The following is a 26,211-nucleotide window of genomic DNA, read 5'->3' on the forward strand; positions in this document are numbered from 1 at the left end:
AGGCTTTGAGCATTTTGTGTTAAACTGTGATAGCTCAGATACAGTACCTGTTTTTATCAAATGAGGTCCGAGCCAATCGAGATTGCAAAATAGCTGTGACCTACAGTGGGAAAGGGGGAAGGGGGGGGGGGGGGTGGGGGAAAGAAAAAGAGAGAGAAAGAGTAAGAGGAGGAAGTCAAGTTCATACCAAAAAATATTAGTACATTCACTTTATTTGGGTTAGGATTGTTTAGGTTAAGGTTATTTGGGTTAGGATTATTTGAGCTTGGTTTTAAAGTTTATAAACTAAATTAAATGACATGTACAGAAAGCTCAATATGTAGAAGCTACTTAGTAATAAACATATACGCTCACCTTTCTAAAATTTACAAATTCTCCATTCATTTGATTACAATTCATGAACTTAAATACAAATTTAGTGATACAAGAGTCAATTTTTGTTTGGAATGTTTTGCTGCTCAGAATCCAAATAACCAGTTACCATAACACTGGTCTCAAGTTAAATTGAATAAAACAGAGCTATATCAGTGGTTTAAAAAAACATGCACTTTTATCTTCGTTTAGAAATGCCACTTACCATGGCAAGCTGGTCTGCCATTTTGTCCAACTGAGAAGCTCTGTGAAGCTATGAAAGAAACATTCATAAATTAAGAATTTTAGTCAGTCTTTATAGAACTGAAGCATTTTAATCAAAACTACAATTATTGGTTAAAATGAACAAAGCAAATTACTTCAATTATACTATATGCCATCTTTTAATCAACTTGCCATGACCAATGCAAGGCTGTTTTCATTTAGAGGGCTTCTCCATGGCTGATAATGGATATTATACAAACTATTAATATTGGACATTATATCCAATGGTTATTGGATATATAGCGAATATATAGGGTGACCAGTTTTTTTCAACTGTTATGGTTCAGGGTACTCACTTGTTCTCATTAGTAGTAAGGACCCTGGTGTTAAAGAGCACTTGTACATTGTTGTCCTTGTCTGGCTTTTTCCATTTTGGTAGTGGCTTGGTGGTGATTGCTTTGGCAGTGTCAAGCTTGGATCATGAGGTATCCATACAAGAGGAGTTTGTAATGATCATACAACCCAGACAATGGCGGATACTCAGTCTCATTAAAAACTCTGTCAAGGCTTAACCTTTAGTTAATGTGCAAGGGAGCTAGAATCAAATCCTTCAGTTTACCTTTCATTACTTTGGTGTATGCAAGCTTAAAAAATGGATATTACTGATGCAATGTAGAGACATACTTGAAGATTTGCAACTTATGTTTGACCTCCATATTTGTTGCAGACCGTACAAATACAATGTGTCTATATTAGTTAGGAAAAGAGTCGCCATTGGAGTTAGTCATGTTGTCTTAAGAATATTATACCACGAATTCCATTGTTAGGATCCTGGACGAACCCCAAGATATATTAGGAAGCCAGGCTAGACTGCAACAATTTTTGTATTTTGGCATAAATGTGAAGAAAGGATACTCCCTTCCAGGAATGATTCCATTGGCAAATTAGGGATCTTTTATAAGAAAACAAACTTTATTTAATACAATTTAAAAATAGCTGTAACAAATGAAGCAGCTTAACTATTAACAGTTGAACAATATTTAAAATTCTATGGAAGGAACTTTACTTTCTGGCTTATGACTGCTTAAGTTCCCTATCAGCAACTTTCCTCTGAGGGACTAAAATACCACTTTAAATACAGTCAGCAACCATAAATCTCCTTGCTATAATTGTGTTAACAGTTTTGAAGCTTTCAGAGAAAAAATGAGTTTTAGAACAGCTTACAGAACTCTTGTCTTCAGCAGACTCCCAGCTAGATACTGTTGAGGGGAATGGCCTTCAGGGGAAAAGAGCAACAGCCAAATCCATTGCACCATGGTTGGTTCTGCTGCACGGCAGAGGGGTAAAAAATGTGGGAATGCAATAGTTATAGGGGATTCAATTGTAAGGGGAATAGATTGGTATTTCTGTGGCTGCAAATGAGACTCCAGGATGGTATGTTGCCTCCCTGGTGCTAGGGTCAAGGATGTCTCAGAGCAGCCGCAGGACATTCTGAAGGGGGGGGGGGGGCGCAAACATGTTGGTGTAAACAACATAGGGAGTTAGGAAGCAAGCTGAAAAGTAGGGCCTCAAAAGGTAGCGATCTCAGGATTACTACTTGTGCCACGTGCTAGTCAGTCAGTGTAGAAACAGCAGGTGATGAATACATGGCTGAAAAGATGGTGTGAGGGGGAGGGTTTCAGATTCTTAGGACATTTGGACTGGTTCTGGGGGAGGTGGGACCTGTACAAACTGAATGGGTTACACCTGGGCAGGATTGGGACTGATGTCCTTGGGATGGTACTTGCAAGAGTGGTTGGAGAGGGTTTAAACTAATATGGCAGGGAGATGGGAACCTTTGCAAAGGTTCAGAGCAGGGGGAATTAATAACAAGAGGAAAAGAGAGTAAAGAAAATAAGGAAAGTGACAGGTGGAGAAATCAATGGCCAGAGTCAGATAAGGACAGAGTAAAAAAATAGTAGGAATGGGAAAAGAAATGTTAAAAGTGTCCACCTTAAGGTTTTGTACCTGAATACTTGGAGCATTCAAAACAAAATGGATGAATTAGTTGCACAGATAAAGGGGTATGATATAGTTGGCATTATGGAGACGTGACTCCAAAGTGAGCAAGAATGGGAACTAAATATTGAGGGCTATTCAGTGTCTAGGAAGCTCAGACAGAAAGGAAAAGGTGGTGGAGTTACATTGTAGATCAAAGAAGATATTAATACGATATTGAGGAAAGATATTAGCACAGATGATGTGGAATCTGCATGGCTCAAGTTAAGAAACAACAAGGGGCAAAAAACATTGGTGGGGATGGTATACAGACCACCAAACTGTAATGGTAATGTTGGGAAAAGCATTAGACAGGAAATCAGAGATGCATGTATTAAAGGAACATCTATGATTGTTGACAACTTTAATCTGCATGTAGATTGAGAGAGTCAAATTAGTCACAGCACAATAGAGGAGGAATTTCTGGAATGCATACAGGGTGGTTTTCTGGAGCAGGAACCAACAAGGGAGCAGGCCATCTTGGACTGGGTGTTGTGCAATCAGAAAGGATTAGTAGGCAATCTAGCTGAGAGAGACAAGTAACCATAATATGGTAGAATTCTGTGTCAAGGTGGATAATGATGTAACTGATTCTGAGACCAGGGTCCTGAATCTCAATAAAGGTACCAATGATGATATGAGGCATGAATTGGCCATGATGGACTGGGAAACCTTATTGAAAGGAAAGATAGTGGACAGGCAATGGCAGGCATTTAAAGAACGAAAAGATGAACTTCAGAAGTTGTTTATTCCTGTTTGGCGCAAAAGTGGTAAGGGAAATGTAGCCAAACCATGGCTTACAAGGGAAATTTGGGATAGTATCAGATTCAAGGAAGAAGCATACAAATTGGCAAGAAAAAGCAATGGACCTGAGGATTGGGAGCAGTTTAAAATTCAGTAAAGGAGGACCAAGGGATTGATTAAGAGAAAAATAGACTATGAAAGTAAGCTAACAGAGAACATAAAGACTGACTGTAAAAGTTTCTTTAGATATGTAAAGAGAAAAAGATTGACAAAAAAGAATGTCGGCCCCTTACAGTCAGAAATGGGAGATTTCATGAAGAGGAATAAAGAAATGGCTGAGGAATTAAATTTGTACTTTGCTTCAGTCTTCACAAAGGGAGACATAAAGAATGTAGCAGAAGTGCTGAGAGAAAAATGTTTTAGTTAGGTGCTGAAGGAAGGAAGAGAAGTGGTTTTGGGGAAATTGATGGGATTGAAGGTGGGTAAATCTCCAGGTCCTGATAATCTTCATCCCAGATTACTTAAGGAAATAGCCCTGGAAAAGATCCATTAGTGGTTATTTCCCAAAATTCTTCAGACTCTGGACTGGTTCTTACAGATTGGAGGGTAACTAATGTAAGCCCGCTATTCAAAAAGGGAGGTAGAGAGAAACAGGGAACTATCAACCAGTGAGCCTGGGTAACTGCCAGTACGTTGGTACTGGGGAAGTTGCTAGTGTCTATTATCAAGGATTTCATAACTCGGCATTTGGAAGGCAGTGGTATCATCAGACAAAGTCAGCATGGATTTACAAAAGGGAAATCATGCTTGACGAATCTATTAGAATGTTTTGAGGATGTAACTAGTAGAGTTGACCGAGAACCAGTGGATGTGGTTTGTTTGGACTTTCAGAAGGCTTTCAACAAAGGTTTCACATAACAGACTACAATGCAAAGTTAAAGCACATGGGATTGTAGGTAATGTCTTGAGATGGATAGAAAGCTGGTTAGCAAATAGGATGCAAAGAGTTGGCATAAATGGGCATTTTTCTGATTGGCAGTCAGTGACTAGTGGGGTTCCACAGGGATCTGTAGTAGGACCCCAACTATTCACATTATATATTAATGATTTGGAACAGGGATCTGAATGTATTAAGTCCAAATTTGCAGATGATACAAAGTTGGGTGGGAGGGTGAACTGTGAGGGAGATGCAGAGATGCTTCAGTGTGATTTGCACAGTCTGAGTGTGTGGGCATCTACATGGCAAATGCAGTATAATGTAGATAAATGTGAGGTTATTCACTTTGGTAGCAATAATTGGAAGACAGATTATTACTTGAATGGGTGTAAATTGAGAGAGGTGGCTACTCAACGAGATCTTGGCGTCCTGGCATCACTCGTTGAAAGTAAACGCACAGGTACAGCAGGCAGTAAAGGCGGCTAATAGTATGTTGGCCATTATAGCGAGAGGATTTGAGTATAGGGGTAGGGATGTTTTTCTGCAATTGGATAGGGCATTGGTGAGGCCACATCTGGAATAGTGTGTGCAGTTTTGGTGTCCTTATCGGAGGAAGGATGTCCTTGCTATAGAGGGAGTACAGCGAAGGTTTACCAGGCTGATTCCTGGGATGGCAGATCCGTCATATGAGGAAAGACTAAATCGGTTAGGATTATATTCACCGGAGTTTAGAAGAGTGAAAGGCGATTTCATAGAAACGTATAAAATTCTAACAAGGTTAGATAGGGTAGATTCAGAAAGAATGTTCCCAATGGTGGGGGAATCCAGAACTAGGGGTCATAGTTTGAGTATAAGGAGTAAACCTTTTAGAACTGAGGTGAGGAGAAATTTTTTCAGCCAGAGAGTGGTGAATGTGTAGAATTCACTACCACAGAATGTAGTGGAGGCCAAAATGTTGTCTGATTTCAAGAAAAAAAATCAGATATAGCTCTTGGGGCTAAAGGGATCAGGGGATATTGGGGGCAAGGAGGCATCAGGATATTGAATTCGATGATCAGCCATGATCAAAATGAATGGTTTCAAAGCACGTCAGGCTACACAAAATCCTTACTTTTCACAAGAAACCATTAGTCATTACTCTATCCAGTTATTAACGCCTTGCCTCACAATACAGAAGAATTCTTGAAGGGCCGAATGGCCTACTCCTGCATCTAGTTTTTATGCAGAACTGCAACTCTAAAAACTGCAAAAGCTCATTTCTCTCCGCTACAGACCCAGTTTATCACATGACCCCGTTAATCAACTTTAATCAGAAATCCCAGAGGAACTTCTTTACAACACAAGTCTATTAGCTCTAACTAAGTAACAAATTCCTAGCTGAAAATGAATTGTTAACTTTCACATTCTGAGCTAAATGTTTTCCAGACACACTGGCTGCTGGCAGACTAAATCTGAAATTTTAAACATTCCTCTTAAACAAGAAAAAAAAGCAATATGTATCTTTGTATTAATTGCATGTGTATCATCACACCATTGTCTGGAATGGATTATAAAAGGTGGCTGAGATTTATTCATTGCCAAACCTGATCTCACATCAACTATTTTCTATTAACTTTGCAATTATACATGGAAACAAAAAAAAACCTTTTACAAGGAATCACAGTGTGGCTCAGAACTTTCATCTCATAACATTTTACCTGAAGTAAACTTTGCACAACATCTTCTGCTTTTGAAATGTTGTCTATCCTGAAAATATAGTCCTTCGGGCCCTGGTTAAAAAGATGAAATTACTTACATTACTCAAATTATTTTCAATTAGTTTATTTTAAATATCTCCTATAGAGTTCAACTTAAAAATGCCAATACTTATTTAACCTGTCAATGATACATTAACTAAACTGCGCAATATGAGGAAAATTGAATCATTTCATAATAGCAGACATTTCTATTTTGTGTGATTTTAGATAGGTTAAGTTCAATTTAAGAAACAAATGGTCTCAGCCAGCTACATTTTGGGGAGTGGGTTGCAGTCTAATATGAAGATCTCATTGTTCTTCGATAAAGTTGATTATGCGGTAAGTAATACATGTGAATGATCACATAAAATTAGACCAACACATTGCATCCAATAAATGTCTTTCCTAACAGTTACTTTTGTGCCCCTGGTTTCATTGCGTTCCGGTTTCAAAGCACGTCAGGCTACACAAAATCCTTACTTTTCACAAGAAACCATTAGTCATTACTCTATCCAGTTATTAACGCCTTGCCTCACAATACAGAAGAATTGTTAAAGCTGTCACTTTGTTTTCTTCAAACAAATGGTTTCAAAATGAAAATATTGAGGCATAAAACACAACTGCAAAGCTTTAGTTCTGCAAAAACACCAAATTTCCTTGGGCAAACAAACACGTGCATCATTCACAAACATCCCATTTTGAAGATCTATCAAGAAACAAATCTGTTGAGATTAACAAGTCTTGCTGCTGCTTATCTGGCAAGGACCCCACTTGAAAAAAGATATACTGACCCCTTGTGGACTAATTTTAGTATTTTCTGTTTCTTTTGTTGCAAGCAGTTTAAGCTTTTGCATCCTGATCTGACGGTGTCATTGCCCAACTTTGAGAAGAAATGAGATGCCAGAAGGAAGCATCCAGTATATTCTTCAATGACCAATATACTGTCATTCATGTTAACTTATTCAATCTTGCAAAGTGATTCGTACAAAAACGCAGACTTTGGTTCACAGGAACCTTGTCTCTTTTTTTTTTGGAAAATCAAAGTTAAAAAGTGTTTGCATGGATTGCAAAGTTTCATCTAACTTACGCCCATAACTGATCTTTTATCTCCTTCTATATTGCGATCTTTCACGGGAGAAGCATCACTACTTGTCCAGTATTGTTAAATAGTAGAAACTTTAAGTACAGCAACGTGAGTTCCAGCAAATAAATAAAAATGACAAAAATACTGCAGAGTAACAGCCGAACAAAAACAATACGATTTTGAAAAACAAACACACAGAAAAATGTTTTTTTAATGGATTAGTAGAATTTCCTCTATCCAACCACATTTTGATGAGGTGGGTCCACAGCAATAAACCCACTTGGCACATTTACAAAACAAACTGGAGCTGATGCAATTTCAATGTAGAAGGTGGCTGACACTAGGTCTACAAATACCACATCTTCAAAGGCCACAGGCTATGAAATTTAATTTGAAAAGGGTTACATTTAACTTCTGAGCAGATCACACTTAACTATGTGAGAAAAGATCATTACAAGCAAAACAACACATCAAGTAAGAGTTTGCTGCAAGCATATATTTTAGTGCAAAGTCTATTCTTTCACAGGGCTAAAGTTAGTACACACAGTCACCAAATTCAACAGCACATTAACAAAGTTTAATAACTAAAGAGATTAACCTACCCTTTCAATTTTATATGGAGCCACGAGTTTTTGTTCTTTGATTAAACAGATCTAAAAGAGAAAACAAAACACAATTACTGCCGCAGCAAAATGCAAAAATCCTCCCAAATTTTCAGACTTCAACAATCAACTTGATTTTAGTTGGTAGCTTACGGATGTGTGAAATCCTGACATATACAACGTCTTTGGGCAAGATTCTCCGACCGCCCAGCCACGTGTTTCCTGTCAGCGGGAGGTAGCGTGTTGCTTGCTAGCGGCGGGATTCTCTGGTTCCACCGCTGTCAATGGCAATTCGCACTGACATCACTCCACGCCGGCAGGAAACCCATGGGCGGGGGTGCACTGCCGGCAGGACCAAAGAATCCCAGCCTTTATCTTTCCTCCATTTCCCCAAAGCGGTCACTGAAATATGCTCAAATACCCACATTCAAAATGACAGGCAAGTGGGTTTTGTTCTCAGACTTCCAACAATGGCATTCTGAAGCTATCATTTTTTTCCTCTTCTACCCTGTGCCATGCCGAGCTAACACAGCCAGGATGGGAAGCTCACTACAAGCAAAGAAATGAGCCCACATTCTTAACTACTCTATCACAACTGCTGTGCTGATCTGTCCCCTGTAATTAAATTATAAGAAAATCGAAAGCCTTAAGAAATGTTTTTGTAGGATTATTATATGTTTTCATGCTTTCCTCTGTTGTAACCAATAACCATCTGATGAAGGAGCAGCGCTCCGAAAGCTAATGGCATTTGCTACCAAATAAACCTGTTGGACTTTAACCTGGTGTTGTTAAAACTCTTACTGTGTAACCAATAAAAACATAGCACCTATGTTAAAAATCTGTTCTGGCAAGGATATAAGTTAACTTTAGAATGTGAACGGTGCCATTTTGCTCTAAAAGAATATTCTGAATCATTTACATTTTGCAAAAAGGGAAAATTATCCACTGCTGTATATTATCCAGGATTCACAGCTTTTCCAATGATTTTACCAATTGAGTTTTCAAGGACAATTATGGATGGACAACAAATGCTGGCCTAACCAGCAACACTCTCTTCCGACAAAGAATAGAAAAAGGAATCCATGTCCTGACGCTGAGGCCATTTGCAGGTCGTTTGGCAGGACTTCCTATAGGCAGCCAGTTAGCATCCTGCCAGGAGAGCAGAAAATTACAGAAGGCAGGTGGGAGCTGGCGTTGACAGGTGGTTTGACAATACCATGTTAAAGGCTGCAAACAAAGGGTAGAGGAAGGGGCGCAGCAGAAGTGAGCCTGTGGAAGAATGGTTTCAGTGAGAGGAAGAGTTGCACTATATTTCAGTGATGTCTTCCTGATTGTACTCCTGCAGGCAACAAGGGAATGTAGAGAGGATCTGTTTCTAGTAGAAAGGATGATGGATGGGTGAGGGGAAGAGGAGGCCAGCAAGCATCACAAAGAAAGCATGGCTGGAGATGCTCAAAAAAGCAAATAGCTATAGGGTTGTCATATGAACATGGGTGCAGTGATTCAATAACCTTCAGAGATCTGGTACGGTGAGTGAAATGCAGAACAGCAAGGTGGCAACCCTGCATGTCTTGTATGATATCAATGTAATATGAGGCGAGGTGGCTGACCTAAGCATAGAGAATCTCCAAGGACCACCATGCATAGTGAGCCACACACTTGCTCACTGCAATAGTCTGAGTCAATGGCCTCCAAGTGACACAATGATGGACATTTAAAGTTGCACTGTCTGACAAGCACTGCTGGGTCATGAAACAAGCATGACACTGTGCATTGCTGTTGCTGCAGGAGAAACAAGTTCATAATGCATAGGAGCAGAGACACACAAGAGGTGTTGTAGTATTGATTGCTCTAGTCATACAGATAGAGTCATAGAGGTTTACAGCATGGAAACAGGCTCTCCGGCCTAACTTGTTCATGCCGCCCTTTTTTTAAACCCTGAAGCTAGTCCCAATTGCCTGCATTCGGCCCATATCCCTCTATACCCATCTTACCCATGTAACTGTCTAAATGCTTTTTAAAAGACAAAATTGTACCCTCTACTACCACCTCTGGCAGCTTGTTCCAGACACTCACCACCCTGTGTGAAAGAATTGCCCCTCTGGACACTTTTGTATCTCTCCCCTCTCTCCTTAAACCTATGCCCTCTAGTTTTAGACTCCCCTACCTTTGGGAAAAGATACTGACTATCTAGCTGATCTATGCCCCTCATTATTTTATAGACCTCTATAAAATCAGCCTTCTACGCTCCAGAGAAAAAAGTCCCAGCCTATCCAGCCTCTCCTTATAACTCAAACCATCAAATCCCAGTAGCATCCTAGTAAATCTCTTCTGCACTCTTTCTAGTTCAATAGCATCCTTTCTATAATAGGGTGACCAGAACTGTACACAGATCACGAGAGATGCGATGGAAATTGGATGAGCTGCAGCAGGCCAGCCTGTCGAGGACAATGTGAATGTGGAGCCCAGGGAGGATGAGAAAAACGATGGTCTTGGGCACAAAGCCTTCATTCATGTCAGTGGGCAATGATACATATTTAGAACAAGATGCACCAGCTAGTGCACTTGGCACAGATGCTCAGCAGCTGGTGATGGAGGCAGTGACTGCTCTGGCCATTTTCCATCAGAGGACTGAGGGTAGGGCTAGCAATGCTCAGCTTCCCACTGATGGCAAGCCTCGGGAGTCATCATCAAAGTGGCAGATACTGGAACAACAGTGTGTAATGTGTGGAAATCTGTCAGAGTTCCAGTTAGCTGTTTGTTCCAGACGATTCCTGAAACAATCCTGATGCACAAAAGTGGGTGCCTACCACATCCCAATGACCACAACTCCTCTTCCAACATTCTGCATAGGTCAGCAACCACCTGCCTACATAGAGTCAGGCAGCAGAGATACTGCTGTCCTGACATTCCAATGAAGCTAAGCCTTTGTATGTAGGACATTTGGGCTTTTTTGAATGTCAGTCTGCTTTATTCTCCCTATGCACAATTCCCATCCACATTTTAACATATTAAATCCACTGGAATCACTATGTTATTGCATGTAAATACAAATGCCTTGAAAATAAAATGATATACATTAGATCAACAGGTTCAGAGCCCTCACATCCACAAAGCCAAATAAATGAATTTCACTTCAGCTAAAGTCATTTTCTTGTAATAATGCGCTATTCCTGTTTTGTGACACAGGAAATCTTGAGAGATTCGCCCTTCAAAAACATTTAGTAAGTTTAATTTTGCTGTGTTGCAGAGCATCCTCCAACGCGAGTTTTGTTACATGCGCACTCGCATCAAATTCATGTAATTAAATGCTGCAAATGGAGAGAATGTTCTCAGCACTCCTTCCCACCATAGCAGATAGCCCCTTCCCACCAAACACCCAATGTGGCAGCCTCTAATCTGCTTGCCAGAGGCTAATGTTATTAATTTTCCCAGCCTTAGGTCCAAAAGACAAAAAAAGATAGACTAAAATGAGAGCAGAAAGAAAAGGGAAATGAAATACAGCAGGGGAAGCAAGAAATAGAGAGAAACAGAAGTAGAGAAAGGAGGCAATGAGCAAGCCCCAGGACACAAGAATAAGCAAGTAACAAAATTGATAAATTGAATGAAGGAAATGACAGACAATTACCGTATGCAAAAGACAGAGAAAGTGTGCACCAGAGAGAGAACACTAAGTGAAAAGGCACAGGGCAAATCAATATTGAAAGAATCTTACCTGACAGCACGTGATGCAAAATCCACAAATTCGATTTCTGGAAAAGCATGTTTTAATTGGAATAAATGTGAATCCACCACTCTGAGTATTGTACTTCAAATAAAATTGAAAACCTGTATATGCAAAAGCCGAAACTCACTCTTCAAAAGGATTATTACTGTTCTTATCTTCTATCTCTTCAATTCTGCTGCACTCTCTGAAAGGGAACTGCAAATTTCCAAAGGTTAGTATACAGAAAAAGCTCCACTCTCAAGTTATAAACAAGGACTTGAGTTCAAATGCAACAAATTATTTTTCAGTAAAAATGTAAAAACATTGCACACGGACAGGTAATTGCAGTCTTCACAACTAAAAGTGGAAACATTTCCATCTTGGTTCAAAATTATATATGCATAAGATTATTTCACATATTGGGCACTAATGTAGCAGATCCTTCCAGTAATGTTTTTTAAAACTAAAATTTGCATACCCCAGGGTGAACAGGACATTGCCAAAGGGTTCATGAGTCATAATGTGAAATCCAGATCTCTGTTCACGACCTGAAGCTTCAACAGATTAGAATTCACACACAATGGCTCAATTTTAACTCTGTATAAATGAGTAGTTGTTGAGCAAGTTAAATCACACTGGATACTGAAAAATGCCTGCACTATTGGTACCGTTTAATATTGGTTCATTGAAGGTGATTTTTGGAAATTTTGCATGAGCAATCAGTGATAAATATACCAATATTTGCAGAAAGCTTCTAACAAAATTTGAAAACAACTCTTATAAAGCAGTTAATAATTGTGGATCAGGAAATCTGAAATAAAAACACAAAATCCTGGAAATACTCAACAGATCAGGCTACATCTGTGGTGAGAAACAGTTAACAACTGGTTCTGATTAAAGGTGACAGTCCTGAATCATTAATACTGTTCTGTTTTTATTTCTTATGGACATTTTTATTATAATTAAATATAGATGCATATTTCTGATTATTGCTATGTTTTGCACTAAAGGGTTGCGTACTAAGGAATTTCATAGCATAGCGTCTGTTTACAGCGTCTGCACCTATTTCAATGAAACTCATTGAAAAATTTAAATGATAAGATTTGCAATCTTTCCATCTTTATTTCTTTCACATGTGCTTTTTCTCTTTCCTGCACTGTCTCTTAAGCATGCTCTCTTGCAAGTGGCTATTTGTCTCTTACATTTAGATACAAAATATAACATATAAAATAGGAACAGGAGTAGGCTATTCAGCCCTCTGAGCTTTCTCTGCATTTAGGTAAAGTTCCAGCTCGACTTCACTTTCCATCCTATCCTCATATTCTTCAATCCACCTTGTATCCAACAAATCTATCTCTCTCTCTGTCTTGGGTATACTCAAAGACTGAGCATCCACAGCCCTCCGGGAAAGAGAATTTCAAAGATTCACAATCCTTTAGGTGAACAATTTTAAATGAATACTTTTGTTAAAATGCCAATCCTGGCCAAAAACACAGAAACCATACTGTAACTTTTGAATGTACAACTCTAAAGTCAACTCAGGCCAGAAGCATCGCTCATAAGACAAATATTTCCTCAGCTCAATTAGCTTTTCTGCTAGGGTAAATGTGATAATTTACTCTTTTCTTTGGATACACTTGGAAAATTAATGCTCCATTGTCCCACAAAATGCATTATAAATGTTCAAAATGTCTCAATATGCTACTTGACTATACACTACTTGAAATTCAAGATACAAACTGAGCTAACCTGAAATTCCATATATACATTATCGAAACCATGTGATATAGTTGGTAAGAAAACCTCTTTCAGCCTCAGCTATCTGCTGTTGCTCTTTTCTCTTCTGTTTCATTTCCTCTTTTGCTGTCCCGATTTCTCCTGATCTCTCTCTCTCTCGCCAACCTCTCCATTTCTGCCTTCCTTTTCCTCTTATGCTTGCGTGTCTCTTATTCTGCCTCCTATTTCCTCTTATGTTACATCTCCTTTTCTCTCTTTCTCTCCTTTCACTTCTGCATTTTTGACTGGGAGCTGAGCTGATGGGTGGAGTGGGATGATATGGTAGGGTGTGGGATGTAAGGTTGCCATCAAGAGCTACATTATCTGCAGATGCAGGCAGCGCAGCAAGTGGTGATTGGAGTAGATTCTGGGGTGCCGGGCATTTTTTTTTCAATTAATGGGTGCAGATGGTTGGCTGGGACAAGTGTTGAAGAAAATCTTTCAGGAATTCACAAATGTAAATCAATGAAACAAAAGAACATAATTAAAATAGAGAAAGAGAAAAAAAACAAACAGTGGTGTTTTCCAAGTGATTTGAATTCAAGATTTGAAACATGAAAACTGAAGTAATAAATAACTTGGTCACTGCAGCTTTTAAACACAATCCAAAATTGAACAAATTCAGTTTCTCGTCAACTGTAAAAGATATAAAGAAAATAAGGGTCCACTTGCCAAATACTTGATGAGGGAACACAGCTCTTGTTCATCAGGCTAGTGACTAAGCTCTAAATCTGAGGCCAGAGATTATCAGAGGAAAGAAAATGCACAGTGATGCTACAGAAGGTCACACCACTGACATTGCAAATGCAAATTAGGAGTTAAAAGAACTGAAAGGCAAATATCTGTAAATGGCAAATTTAATCCTTTCCAGTGTACACCTAATATCTATTCTTGAAGAATAAGTGTGTGGGATATGTAAAACATTCCAAATATCGTAAAGATACATAAATGATAACTAAACACCAAGTATTGTATATATGTGAAACAGTTCTTGCTGACTGTACCTTTAAAACAGGTTCTGATATTTGATCTGGTTCAAAGATCAGGGATTTTGAACAAATCTTCAAAGAACCTTTAATCGATCTGCAACAAATTAAGGCATTATAAGTTCTATATCCAGGCAAACATATCAGAATAGAAAACTAATCATACTGTGCTCAGGCCTACGCATCTCTTTTTTGTCCCATAGCACAAAACAGTGCACAAATGTGTTGGAAAAAATTACTTTCCCCCATTGAAAGTGTTACTATAACATGGATACACCGATGTTAGCTAATGAAACAAAAGAACACACTGAAAAAGGTAAAGAGAAAGGAATGCATAGCGGTGCTTCCAAGTGACTCTAATAAAAGATGAGCACCAAAGTACGTGTTTTCTGTAGTTGTTAAAACAACACAAAGTTGACCAGGTTCAGTTTCTTACAAACTGGAAAGGATATTTAAAATTAGCATCAAGTTTTGGAGGATACAGTTATTTTTCATTAAAAATTTCTTCTCATAGACAAGTAGAAGCATCTCTCTGGATCTGAACTTTTTGTTAGGTTGTGCACCAGAAAAAAGATTAGAGATAAATGTTGAAAAATGTTAATTGACTTTATGATTGAAACTATACCATAAGTACGGACAGCCCCCACCCAAGTGGCCATCCATCATGTGTAGATAGTGGCAGTCTAGTATCTGTGAAGGACATCACAACCAGGTTTAACCCGGCCTCAGCTGATGTTCATATTTATCCACTTGCAGCTACAGTCACCAGATGTCAATCAGAAGGGTGACAATATTGAGTCTCATCCCTAACTCTGGGTGAAAGAGACCCAATTGTAGCATCTCTGTTGTATATAAAAATTGCATCAATTAATTATTTTAAATAAAAGAACATGGGCCAAAGTGTTTGGCCTTTGACCTTTTGGATCAAGGACTAGAAATCTTTAGCCCTCGGCAAGCTTAAAATTAAAGGAATTTTCCAACTCAGAACTAACTTCAGAGAATACTATTCTCCAAATGCGCTGTAGTTTCTTTCTTCGTGTACAATTTTTCACGTTACAGCTATATTTCACACAGCCTCCCCATTTGTTGCTTATAAATAGTAAGAAGCAGACAATAATCACGCAACACAATTACTTGAATTGACTTTTCCAAATTTCATACAGTACCTTTTTTCTCCTTTGTTGTTGGTAAATACATAATAAAATGTGTGATGGTCAAAGTAATACTCTTCGAGGTCAAGCATCAGCAGAGAAAACCTGTTCAATATATAAAGAAAATGAACTGGAGCACCAAAAAAGAAATTATTTTTCATTGCCAAAAGTTAAAGCTATAAATTTAGGCAATTGTTTAGCAGATATTAAGAGGAACGGTTATTAGATTTATACACAATTTACTTAGTGTGTCTAAGTCATTGCAGTTTTAAAATCAAACAAATTACAGTATTCAAGAACTATGTAGCCTTAACATTACAGATGCAAAACATGTGCCCGTCAGACTCACAATAGCATATATTATGTATACAGTATAAAATACCAGGGGAAAATTCTACCAATAAGTCAATTATATACACAACATACAGCAAATTACTCCAGAAAATTAAGAAATGTACTAAAAATATTGTAAGAATTACTCTTGTAAAAGTAAAACATTGGATCTGAATTTCCTGGCAAATTTAGCATTCCAAAATAAAAGGTGAAGGCGGGAAAGTCTGTACGGAACCAGTAGAAATGGCAGAGGTGCTCAATGAGTACTTTGCCTCGGTTTTCACAGAGAAGGACATGGGTGGATGTACTGTGGGCGTGCGGTGGACTGAAAGGGTTGAGTATGCGGACTTTAAGAAAGAGGTTGTGCTGGAATCTTTGAATGGCATCAAGATAGATAAGTCGCCGGGTCTGGATGGGATGTACCCCAGGTTACTGTGGGAGGTGAGGGAAGAGATTGCAGAGCCTCTGGCGATGATCTTTGCGTCGTCGATGGAGACGGGAGAGGTGCCAGAGGATTGCGGATGTGGTTCCTATTTTCAAGAAGGGGAATAGGGATAGGCCAGGTAATTACTAACTGGTGAGTCTAACCTCAGTGGTTGGTAAACTGATGGAGAAGATCCTGAGGGACAGGATATATGAGCATTTAGAGAGGTTTAGTATGCTCAAGAATACTCAGCATGGCTTTGTCAAGGGCAGATTGTGCCCTACGAGCCTGGTGGAGTTCTTCGAAAATGTGACTAAACACATTGACGAAGGGAAGGCGGTAGATGTGGTTTATATGGATTTTAGCAAGGCGTTCGATAAGGTCCCCCATGCAAGGCTTCTAGAAAAGGTGAGAGGGCATGGGATCCAAGGGGCTGCTGCCCGGTGGATCCAGAACTGGCTTGCCCAAAGGAGGCAGAGAGTGGGTATAGATGGGTCTTTTTCTAAATGGAGGTCGGTCACCAGTGGTGTGCCCCAGGGATCTGTTCTGGGACCCTTGCTGTTTGTCATTTTCATAAATGACCTGGATGAGGAAGCGGAGGGATGGGTTGGTGAGTTTGCCAACGACACGAAGGTTGGTGGGGTTGTGGATAGTCTGGAGAGATGTCAGAAGTTACAGAGGGACATAGATAGGATGCAAGACTGGGCGGACAAGTGGCAGATGGACTTGAACACAGATAAATGCGTCGTGGTCCATTTTGGCAGGTCAAATGGGATGAAGGAGTACAATATAAAGGGAAAGACTCTTAGTACTGTAGAGGATCAGAAGGACCTTGGGGTCTGGGTCCATAGGACTCTAAAATTGGCCCCGCAGGTGGAGGAGGTGGTTAAGAAGGCGTATGGTGTGCTGGCCTTTATCAATCGAGGGATTGAGTTTAGGACTCCAGGGATAATGATGCAGCTCTTTAAGACCCTCGTCAGACCCCACTTGGAGTACTGTGCTCAGTTCTGGTCGCCTCACCATAGGAAGGATGTGGAAAAGATTGAAAGGGTACAGAGGAGATTTACAAGGATGTTGCCTGGATTGAGTGGCATGCCTTATGAGGATAGGCTGAGGGAGCTCGGTCTTTTCTCCTTGGAGAGACGAAGGATGAGAGGAGACCTAATAGAGGTGTATAAGATGTTGAGAGGCATAGATCGGGTGGATTCTCAGAGGCTTTTTCCCAGGGTGGAAACTTCTGCTACGAGAGGACACAGGTTTAGGGTGCTGGGGGGTAGGTACAGGGGAGACGTTAGGGGTACGTTTTTCACACAGAGGGTGGTAGGCGAGTGGAATCGGCTGCCGTCAGGGGTGGTGGAGGCGAACTCAATAGGGTCTTTTAAGAGACTCCTGGATGAGTATATGGAGCGTAATAGGATGGAGGGTTATAGATAGGTCTAGAAAGTAGGGATGTGTTCGGCACAACTTGTGGGCCAAAGGGCCTGTTTGTGCTGTAGTTTTTCTATGTTCTAAAACGTAATAAGAACATAAGAAATAGGAGCAGGAGTAGGCCATCTAGCCCCTCGAGCCTGCCCCGCCATTCAATAAGATCATGGCTGATCTGACGTGGATCAGTACCACTTACCCGCCTGATCCCCATAACCCTTAATTCCCTTACCGATCAGGAATCCATCCATCCGCGCTTTAAACATATTCAGCGAGGTAGCCTCCACCACCTCAGTGGGCAGAGAATTCCAGAGATTCACCACCCTCTGGGAGAAGTTCCTCCTCAACTCTGTCTTAAACCGACCCCCCTTTATTTTGAGGCTGTGTCCTCTAGTTTTAACTTCCTTACTAAGTGGAAAGAATCTCTCCGCCTCCACCCTATCCAGCCCCCGCATTATCTTATAAGTCTCCATAAGATCCCCCCTCATCCTTCTAAACTCCAACGAGTACAAACCCAATCTCCTCAGCCTCTCCTCATAATCCAAACCCCTCATCTCCGGTATCAACCTGGTGAACCTTCTCTGCACTCCCTCCAATGCCAATATATCCTTCCTCATATAAGGGGACCAATACTGCACACAGTATTCCAGCTGCGGCCTCACCAATGCCCTGTACAGGTGCATCAAGACATCCCTGCTTTTATATTCTATCCCCCTCGCAATATAGGCCAACATCCCATTTGCCTTCTTGATCACCTGTTGTACCTGCAGACTGGGCTTTTGCGTCTCATGCACAAGGACCCCCAGGTCCCTTTGCACGGTAGCATGTTTTAATTTGTTTCCATTGAGATAGTAATCCCATTTGTTATTATTTCCTCCAAAGTGTATAACCTCGCATTTCTCAACGTTATACTCCATTTGCCATATCCTCGCCCACTCACTCAGCCTGTCCAAATCTCTCTGCAGATCTTCTCCGTCCTCCACACGGTTCACTTTTCCACTTATCTTTGTGTCGTCTGCAAACTTCGTTACCCTACACTCCGTCCCCTCCTCCAGATCATCTATATAAATGGTAAACAGTTGCGGCCCGAGTACCGATCCCTGCGGCACGCCACTAGTTACCTTCCTCCAACCGGAAAAACACCCATTTATTCCGACTCTTTGCTTCCTGTCGGATAGCCAGTCCCCAATCCACTTTAACACACTACCCCCAATGATGGAGTTGTGTCTTATCTCCCACTTCAGAATTCTACATGCAAGTAATTTATACCAACATCAATGTGCGCAAATTTCTTTTATCGGTGGCACATTCCCCGTTACATCCACCAAAACCCAAATCAGCTGGTTAATATTGCTCAGCCCCAAAGCAAAAGACCAGAAAACACAGATTTCATGCACTTACACCAATTCTGAACAGCAAAAAGTTATGTTAAATATATTAGCTGTAGCAGAATCCAAAGCCACTACTTGTGTTCTTCTAAAAGAAGAGACCTGCGAAGTATTTTCTAAATCCTTGAATGTTTTATTATGTCAGAAATTGATCATGAGTGTATTTATTTTTAAACATGTCATGCTTAATGTGGAAGAATGATGGTTTGAGGTCTTCAAATTTCAATTTTCATATCACTGTGATTAAATGGGACCTAAACAAGGAATATGGCATATGCCCCATGCTTCCCATGAGCCCCACTTTAGGCCTGTTTTGCATTAGTCTTTGCATCCTACTGTCTACTACTAAGATTCTCAATAAATTTCTGTGCAAGCTGCCACTCGTGTAATCAGCAAAGAAACCAGGGTAAATTTTGGCATAAATTGGATCAAAGAAATTATGGCTGATGTTTCTGGCAGTCAAGAGGTTTGCCCATTGGCTTATATGTTTGTGGAAGGACACCACCATTCTAGACTACGGGCTACCCAAGCTGTTAGCAATTTTAGTACTTTATCAGGTCTAAAACATAATTGGTCTAGCCCTTTTCCTTTCACTTGAATCTGTCTTTAATAAGAAACTTCCAAGCAATGGCAAGCTGAAACAGGTGTTAGGGTGGATTCAATATATTTAAACAATAAGTACGTTTGTATGAACAGCTCTTCAAACTTACAAAACCATATCAGCAAAAGGTTGTTTCCAAATTTAGCCAAAATATAGAACACTACAATAAAATTAGGAAGACAAGCAACAAGCAAAAAAAGGTTTTCCTGCTTGGAGCAGAAATCACAACTTGTAGAGATATATAATTGCCAGCATGTGGCAAACAGTTGTTCATTGCTATAGCTATGTTTCTGAAGTGTGGTAAAAATAGCCTATGACTCATAGGTATGCTGTTGAATTTCTGGCTCACTTTGCTCAAAGGATTAGCAAACAGGGCCTCTCAGAGCTGTCACTAAATGCACAACAGGACCAGGAACTTACTCGGCCAACCTTCCTCAGGATGTGGAGATGCCGGCATTGGACTGGGGTAAACACAGTAAGAAGTTTAACAACACCAGGTTAAAGTCCAACAGGTTTCCCTGTCTGAGACAATACACATCTCTTTGACCTGTCTTGGTGCTCTCTCCACTCACATTATTTGTACCTTTAAGACTTGATTAGTTGTAAGTATTCGCGTTCCAACCATTATTATGTAAATTGAGTTTGTGTCTTTATATGCCCTGTTTGTGAACAGAATTCCCACTCACCTGAAGAAGGAGCTGAAGGCTCCGAAAGCTTGTGTGGCTTTTGCTACCAAATAAACCTGTTGGACTTTAACCTGGTGTTGTTAAACTTCTTACTGTGTGAACCTTCCTCAGTACATATCATTGAGTCTACCAGCATTAACTTCATTATATTAAAAAATAATAATAATAGAGAAGAAATTAGGGCATCCTCATAGCCTTGTATGATTTTTACTTTGGGGCTTATCCTATATTTCCTCAGCTTATGTTTGATCAAGGATCCCTGGCTATGATGCTGAAGCCTAGTTTGTCAGTCCATTTGTCTCCTCTTTCTCAGTCTGATTTAACATTGATAGGCAGCCTGGACCTGGCAGACATGCTGCTTTGCAGCATGGAGAATGTTTTTCATTGCCGCATTGTTCAGTTGACCACTAATGAAGGATGCCAGGCTTCCCCCACTGACAAAGAATATGCACTCAGGACTCCTGGCTTGGATTTAAGTTGGGCTCCCACTCACTCAGGAGCAAGTAGCTAGACCGATCCATATTCAATTTGCCTTCCACTCGCTATACAGCTTGGGTGTTTCCTTATTCCCTCTGTATATTTGACACCCTATGACCCTTTACAACAAATCAACTTTCTATAATGTCTCTTATTCAGTTTCCTCTCCTGTCGACATGTAAATCTCTCATAAACATTTTATTGATTTATTCAATTCACATCTTGTACCTTTTTTGGTAACGGGTGGCCAACTGTCAGAGATGAATACTGGGATATGGGCTAGATACAGAAAAGAGAACTCTACATAGTAGAGAACTTGGATTGAAAGGAAGTTGAACTAAAGAAAGAAATCTTACTGATGAAAAAAGGAAGTGTGAGGGGACTTGGGTCATTGCAGCACAAGGCTAAAACCAATGAGGGGATGCATTGTCTGGTTAAGTCAATGGAAACTCAAACACAAGAAAGGAAAAAAAAAGTCATTAAATAGTTTGAACCCAAGAGATTTGGTTTCAATTTATTTTAGTACCTTGAGAATACGGTCTGGGTGCAAGGGAATGAAGAGGTGGGGGACTCAGCAGAAATATGCAACTCAGCTTAAAGAGTTAGCAGTATTTCAATAGGAAAGTGCTGGAACCAGGACTGGGTGAGAAACTGTACTTCAAAAGACTGATTGCGCACAAAGTCAGGGAATGCAGCACTCAGACTTGGGGTACTGACAGCACAGCCAATGGGAGACTGCACAGGTCGAGACCGAGCATAGGGTAATTGAGTGAGGTGCTTAGAGGTATTTATGGAACCGAGGTCACTGATGATGGGGCGTCACCTGTTCAAGCCGCTGCTCAACAGTAGTACTCAGAATGCTGAGGATGCCTAAACAAGGGCAAGTTGAAGCACTCAACGTGCCGCCTACAATGACACTGTAGGTCAGTGGGGTCATCCATAGTTGTATACAAAAGATAGATTGTAGCTACATTGGAACACGTGTAGGGCCATTTAGTCCGAGACCTGTTTTGCTGACCAAGATAATGGTTGGCCTTTAACCTAACTCCACAGACCTCTCTTTGCTCCACATCCCTTAAAACCTTTGCCTCATAAAATTCTATCACTCAAATTTAAAATTAATTGATCGAACTTGGTTCCAAACTTCTACCACCCTTTATGTGTAGACGTGCTTCCTAATGTCTCGAAAGCAACTTTAATAATTCAATAACTCATTACAGTCACACCGTGAAGTAATATGGACACATTAGCATATTTCATTGTACTGTGTATTTTCCAATATATAATTAATCACAAGCAACCTATAGCTTTGCTTCCAACTGCAAATCAATTTTCTTACAATACTATGCAGTGAATCACAAGGAATGCATGGGCTTCTCAAAGAATCCAACATACTTAAAGCACGAACTTTAATCTAGTTCCTGTTCTGCGATAATATTTTACACAACTGTGGAATGAACACTAAATGAAAATAGTGAAATTCTGATGCAGTAAACAGGAACGTGCATCATTCTCACTTTTTTGTCATTTTAAAATTTAATATAACATCTAAAGATTGGTAGATCTTGAAAGAAATAAACTACCAACAAATAGTTGCAGTGGACTTACACAAATAGAACTCACACAAGGCCAGAAATGTTTCATGCCTTGTATTCAATTATTGCAATTGACATTTATATAGCATATTTAAGGTAGGAAAACACAGAACATCATCATCTAAAAGTAGACACCGAGTGAAAGGAGACAGTAAGAGGAGTGCAAGTTGGGCGACACAGTGGCGAGCACTGCTGCCTCACAGTGCCAGGAACCCAGGTTCGATTCCTGGCTTGGGTCACTGTCTGTGCAGAGTCTGCACATTCTCCCTGTGTCTGCATGGGTTTCTTTCAGGTGCTCCGGTTTCCTCCCACAGTCCAAAAGACGTGCTGGTTGGTGTATTGGCCATGTTAAATTTTCCCTCAGTACACCTGAACAGGTGCCAGAGTGTGGCGACTAGGGGATTTTCACAGTAACTTCATTGTAGTGTTAATGCAACTTGTGACACTAATAAATAAACTTTAAAAAAAAGTAGGAAAAAAAAAGTAGGGAAAAAGAGATAGCAATGTAATGGTTTCAAGTTCAGAGTGGCTCCCAAAATGACCACAGAAGAAATTAGTTACATCAACATGGCAAAAATTAAGACAAGTATTTTTCAGTTAAGTAGCAGCAAGCGCAGGAGTCACAAGTCACTCTACACTTTACTCAGCAGATCAGCAAAGTAAATGATGCAACGCAATACTCGATTTAAATTACAAATAACTATTGCTAGACATCAATCAGAAGGCTATTAAATTGCAAGCTTATGGCTTGCACCTTTAAAAAATATTCTCCCTTCCTGACAAGTATTCAGTTCATAAGCACTAGGCCAAAGTTGATATCATGTCCAACTGATGGTACCCATTATTCACCTCCGAGCTTCAACAATGGACATCAGCAAATTATTTAAGTACAAGAGCCAAAACAATACTATTCTTATTCACTGCCTGCATACCGCACTTTGAACATAATTTCCTGCATAGTGATTAAGAGCATGAAGCAAGTCTGAGTTCCTGCTTTCTAACCCTGAAGCACAGAAAATGTAATCGCTGTCACCGCTGTGGCTACGAGGGGCTATCAAACTTGGCATCTGAGACACTGCCACAAGTATTTTATTAAACTTGGCATGGACTGCGGTGGTTCAAGAAGGCAAGCATACCGCCACCACCTCCTCAAGGGGAGTTAGGAATGGGCAATAAATGTTGGCCTAGCCAGTGACACTCATGCCCCATGAAGAAATAAAGGCTTCTCCCTGGTCTCTGTGGCTCAGTTATTCACTGGATAAATATCTATTTACAATCTAACAAACACAATCCACAAAAAGCTTCAGAGATTTCCTATGATCCTTCGCAGGATTGAATGTTGATTTTGTTCAAACCAATGTGGGAAAGACAGCAGAGACCATGGGCAGATGCAGCAGCAGTTAGTTCAGAACAGCCAGAGTGAAGGCCGAGGAGCCTTCACCACATTGAGAAAACTGAAATAGCAGTGACACAACAACAGGTCAAGAAACTGAAATCATTTCAAACTGTAATGCCCTGGACAAGGAAATCAACTTGCAAAAAAAAGGAAAAAGAATGTAAGTTGCAGCAAAGACAAAACACTCAGGGGATTTTAAGGCAAGAAACGTGAATGATCCAAGCCTGACAACAGGAACCGGCTAAAGACAGAAGCCTCTCCAACCGCAACATCTTGTGGCTCAATCAACAACAAAATAGAGTTTCCAATCAACAGCTGCAGCCTGAAACCACCCCCCGCAGGAGCGGGAGCACCCGACACTGATACCCCCGTCCCCCAGATACCCCCCCAAACCCCCCTCCCCACCCCCCGCAGGAGCGGGGCTCAGAGCGGGAGGCCCCGACACTGATACCCCCCCCCCCCCCCCCCCACCCAACCCCTCTCCCCACACACCCTGCCACCCCCCGCAGACCCCGCCCCAGATACCCACCCCCAGCCGCCGGTCCCTGATCCCCTTCCCCGCACCCCTCCTCAAAGTTTGTCCCAGTTCTGGGGCCTAGTTTTCTGCCCCAAGCCGGAGCCTCGAGTACAGCTGCCCGCGCCGCCAGGCACCCACCTCTCCCTGCAGCGCTGCTGCTGCTGTTTCTTCACAAAAGCCATTGGGAGAAAGCGACATCAGCTCCGGAAAACACAGCCAGGGCCTCACTACAGAAAGCGCAGCCACACGACAGCACCGCCCACTGGAGCCAGAGACGCTCCCACTGGAGCCAGAGACACTCCCACTGGAACCAGAGACACTCCCACTGGCACCAGAGACACTCCCACTGGCACCAGAGACACTCCCACTGCAAACAGAGACACTGCCACTGGAACCAGAGACACCCCACTGGAGCCAGAGACACTCCAACTGGAACCAGAGACACTCCCACTGGAACCAGAGACACTCCCACAGCAAACAGAGACACTGCCACTGGAACCAGAGACACCTCCACTGGAGCCAGCGACACTCCCACAGCAAACAGAGACATCCCCAATGGAACCAGAGACACTCCCACTGGAACCAGAGACACTCCCCACTGGAGCCAGAGACACCCCCACTGGAGCCAGAGGCACTCCCCACGAGAGCCAGAAACACTCCAAATGCAGTCAGAGACACTCCCACTGGAACCAGAGACACTCCCACTGGAACCACAAGAGACACCCCACTGGAGCCAGAGACACTCCAACTGGAACCAGAGACACTCCCACTGGAACCAGAGACACTCCCACAGCAAACAGAGACACTGCCACTGGAACCAGAGACACCTCCACTGGAGCCAGAGACACTCCCACAGCAAACAGAGACATCCCCAATGGAACCAGAGACACTCCCACTGGAACCAGAGACACTCCCCACTGGAGCCAGAGACACCCCCACTGGAGCCAGAGGCACTCCCCACGAGAGCCAGAAACACTCCAAATGCAGTCAGAGACACTCCCACTGGAACCAGAGACACTCCCACTGGAACCACAAGAGACACTCCAATTGGAACCAGAGACACTCCAACTGGAACCAGAGACACTCCAACTGGGACCAGAGACACTCCCACAGCAAACAGAGACACTGCCACTGGAACCAGGGACACCCCCACTGGAGCCAGAGACACTCCCACAGCAAACAGAGACATCCCCACTGGAACCAGAGACACTCCCCACTGGAGCCAGAGACACCCCCACTGGAGCCAGAGACACCCCCACTGGAGCCAGAGGCACTCCAAGTGCAGTCAGAGACACTCCCACTGGAACCAGAGACACTCCCACTGGAACCACAAGAGACACTCCAATTGGAACTAAGAGAGAGGCCAGGAACGCTCCTACTGGGTTCGACAGAGACATTGCCATTGGAAGCATCAGAAACCAGAGATACTATCTCTGGATCCCGCAGAGACCAGAGACACTCCCACATTGACTAGCAGACACCAGACTGCTAACACTGCCATTGAACAAAGAACAAAGAAAATTACAGCACAGGAACAGGCCCTTCGACCCTCCAAGCCTGCACTGACTATGCTGCCCATCTGAACTAAGACCCCCGACCCTTCCGGGGACCATATCACTCTATTCCCATCCTATTCATGTATTTGACCAGACATCCCTTAAAAGTCACTATCATATCTGCTTCCATTACTTCCCCTGGCAGCAAGTCCAGGCACCCACCACCCTCTGTGTAAAAAACTTGCCTCGTACATCTCCTTTAAACCTTGCCCCTCGCACCTTAAATCTATGCCCCCTAGTAATTGACTCTTCCATCCTGGAAAAAAGCTTCTGATCCAGCAGAGACTAGAGACATTACCACCTGATCTAGCAGAGACCAGAGGCACTTCCACTGGCACCAGCAGAGACTAGACTCATTTCCACTGAAGCTAGCAGAGACCATAGTCACTCACACAGTAACCAGCCGAGAAGAGAGACACTGCCAAGGGAACTAGAAGATATAAGCACACTTTCATTGGAGCCAGCAGAGGAAAGAAAC

General features: G+C 41.6%; 1 protein-coding gene across 3 annotated transcripts in view; it reads right to left on the reverse strand.

The window, feature by feature from the left end:
- Positions 1-24,489, reverse strand: part of nsmaf (neutral sphingomyelinase (N-SMase) activation associated factor) — an 84,544-nt gene extending 60,055 nt beyond the window's left edge. Inside the window, exons 1-9 of one of the 3 annotated variants that reach the window (XM_078216210.1) lie at positions 24,316-24,489; positions 15,351-15,440; positions 14,203-14,281; positions 11,571-11,638; positions 11,432-11,468; positions 7,717-7,767; positions 5,992-6,063; positions 578-625; positions 48-100 (exon numbers count right to left, since the gene is read on the reverse strand). In XM_078216210.1, coding sequence (XP_078072336.1) covers positions 48-100; positions 578-625; positions 5,992-6,063; positions 7,717-7,767; positions 11,432-11,468; positions 11,571-11,638; positions 14,203-14,281; positions 15,351-15,440; positions 24,316-24,359 — 542 coding nt within the window. In that variant the 5' untranslated portion in view covers positions 24,360-24,489. Of the gene's footprint in view, positions 1-47; positions 101-577; positions 626-5,991; positions 6,064-7,716; positions 7,768-11,431; positions 11,469-11,570; positions 11,639-14,202; positions 14,282-15,350; positions 15,441-17,749; positions 17,880-24,315 lie in introns of those variants that run through there. The other 2 variants (XM_078216209.1, XM_078216211.1) reach the window with 2 other exon arrangements.
- Positions 24,490-26,211: the final 1,722 nt, after the last annotated feature.

Source organism: Mustelus asterias, chromosome 7 (genome assembly GCF_964213995.1).
Source record: "Mustelus asterias chromosome 7, sMusAst1.hap1.1, whole genome shotgun sequence".
NCBI lineage: Eukaryota > Metazoa > Chordata > Chondrichthyes > Carcharhiniformes > Triakidae > Mustelus > Mustelus asterias.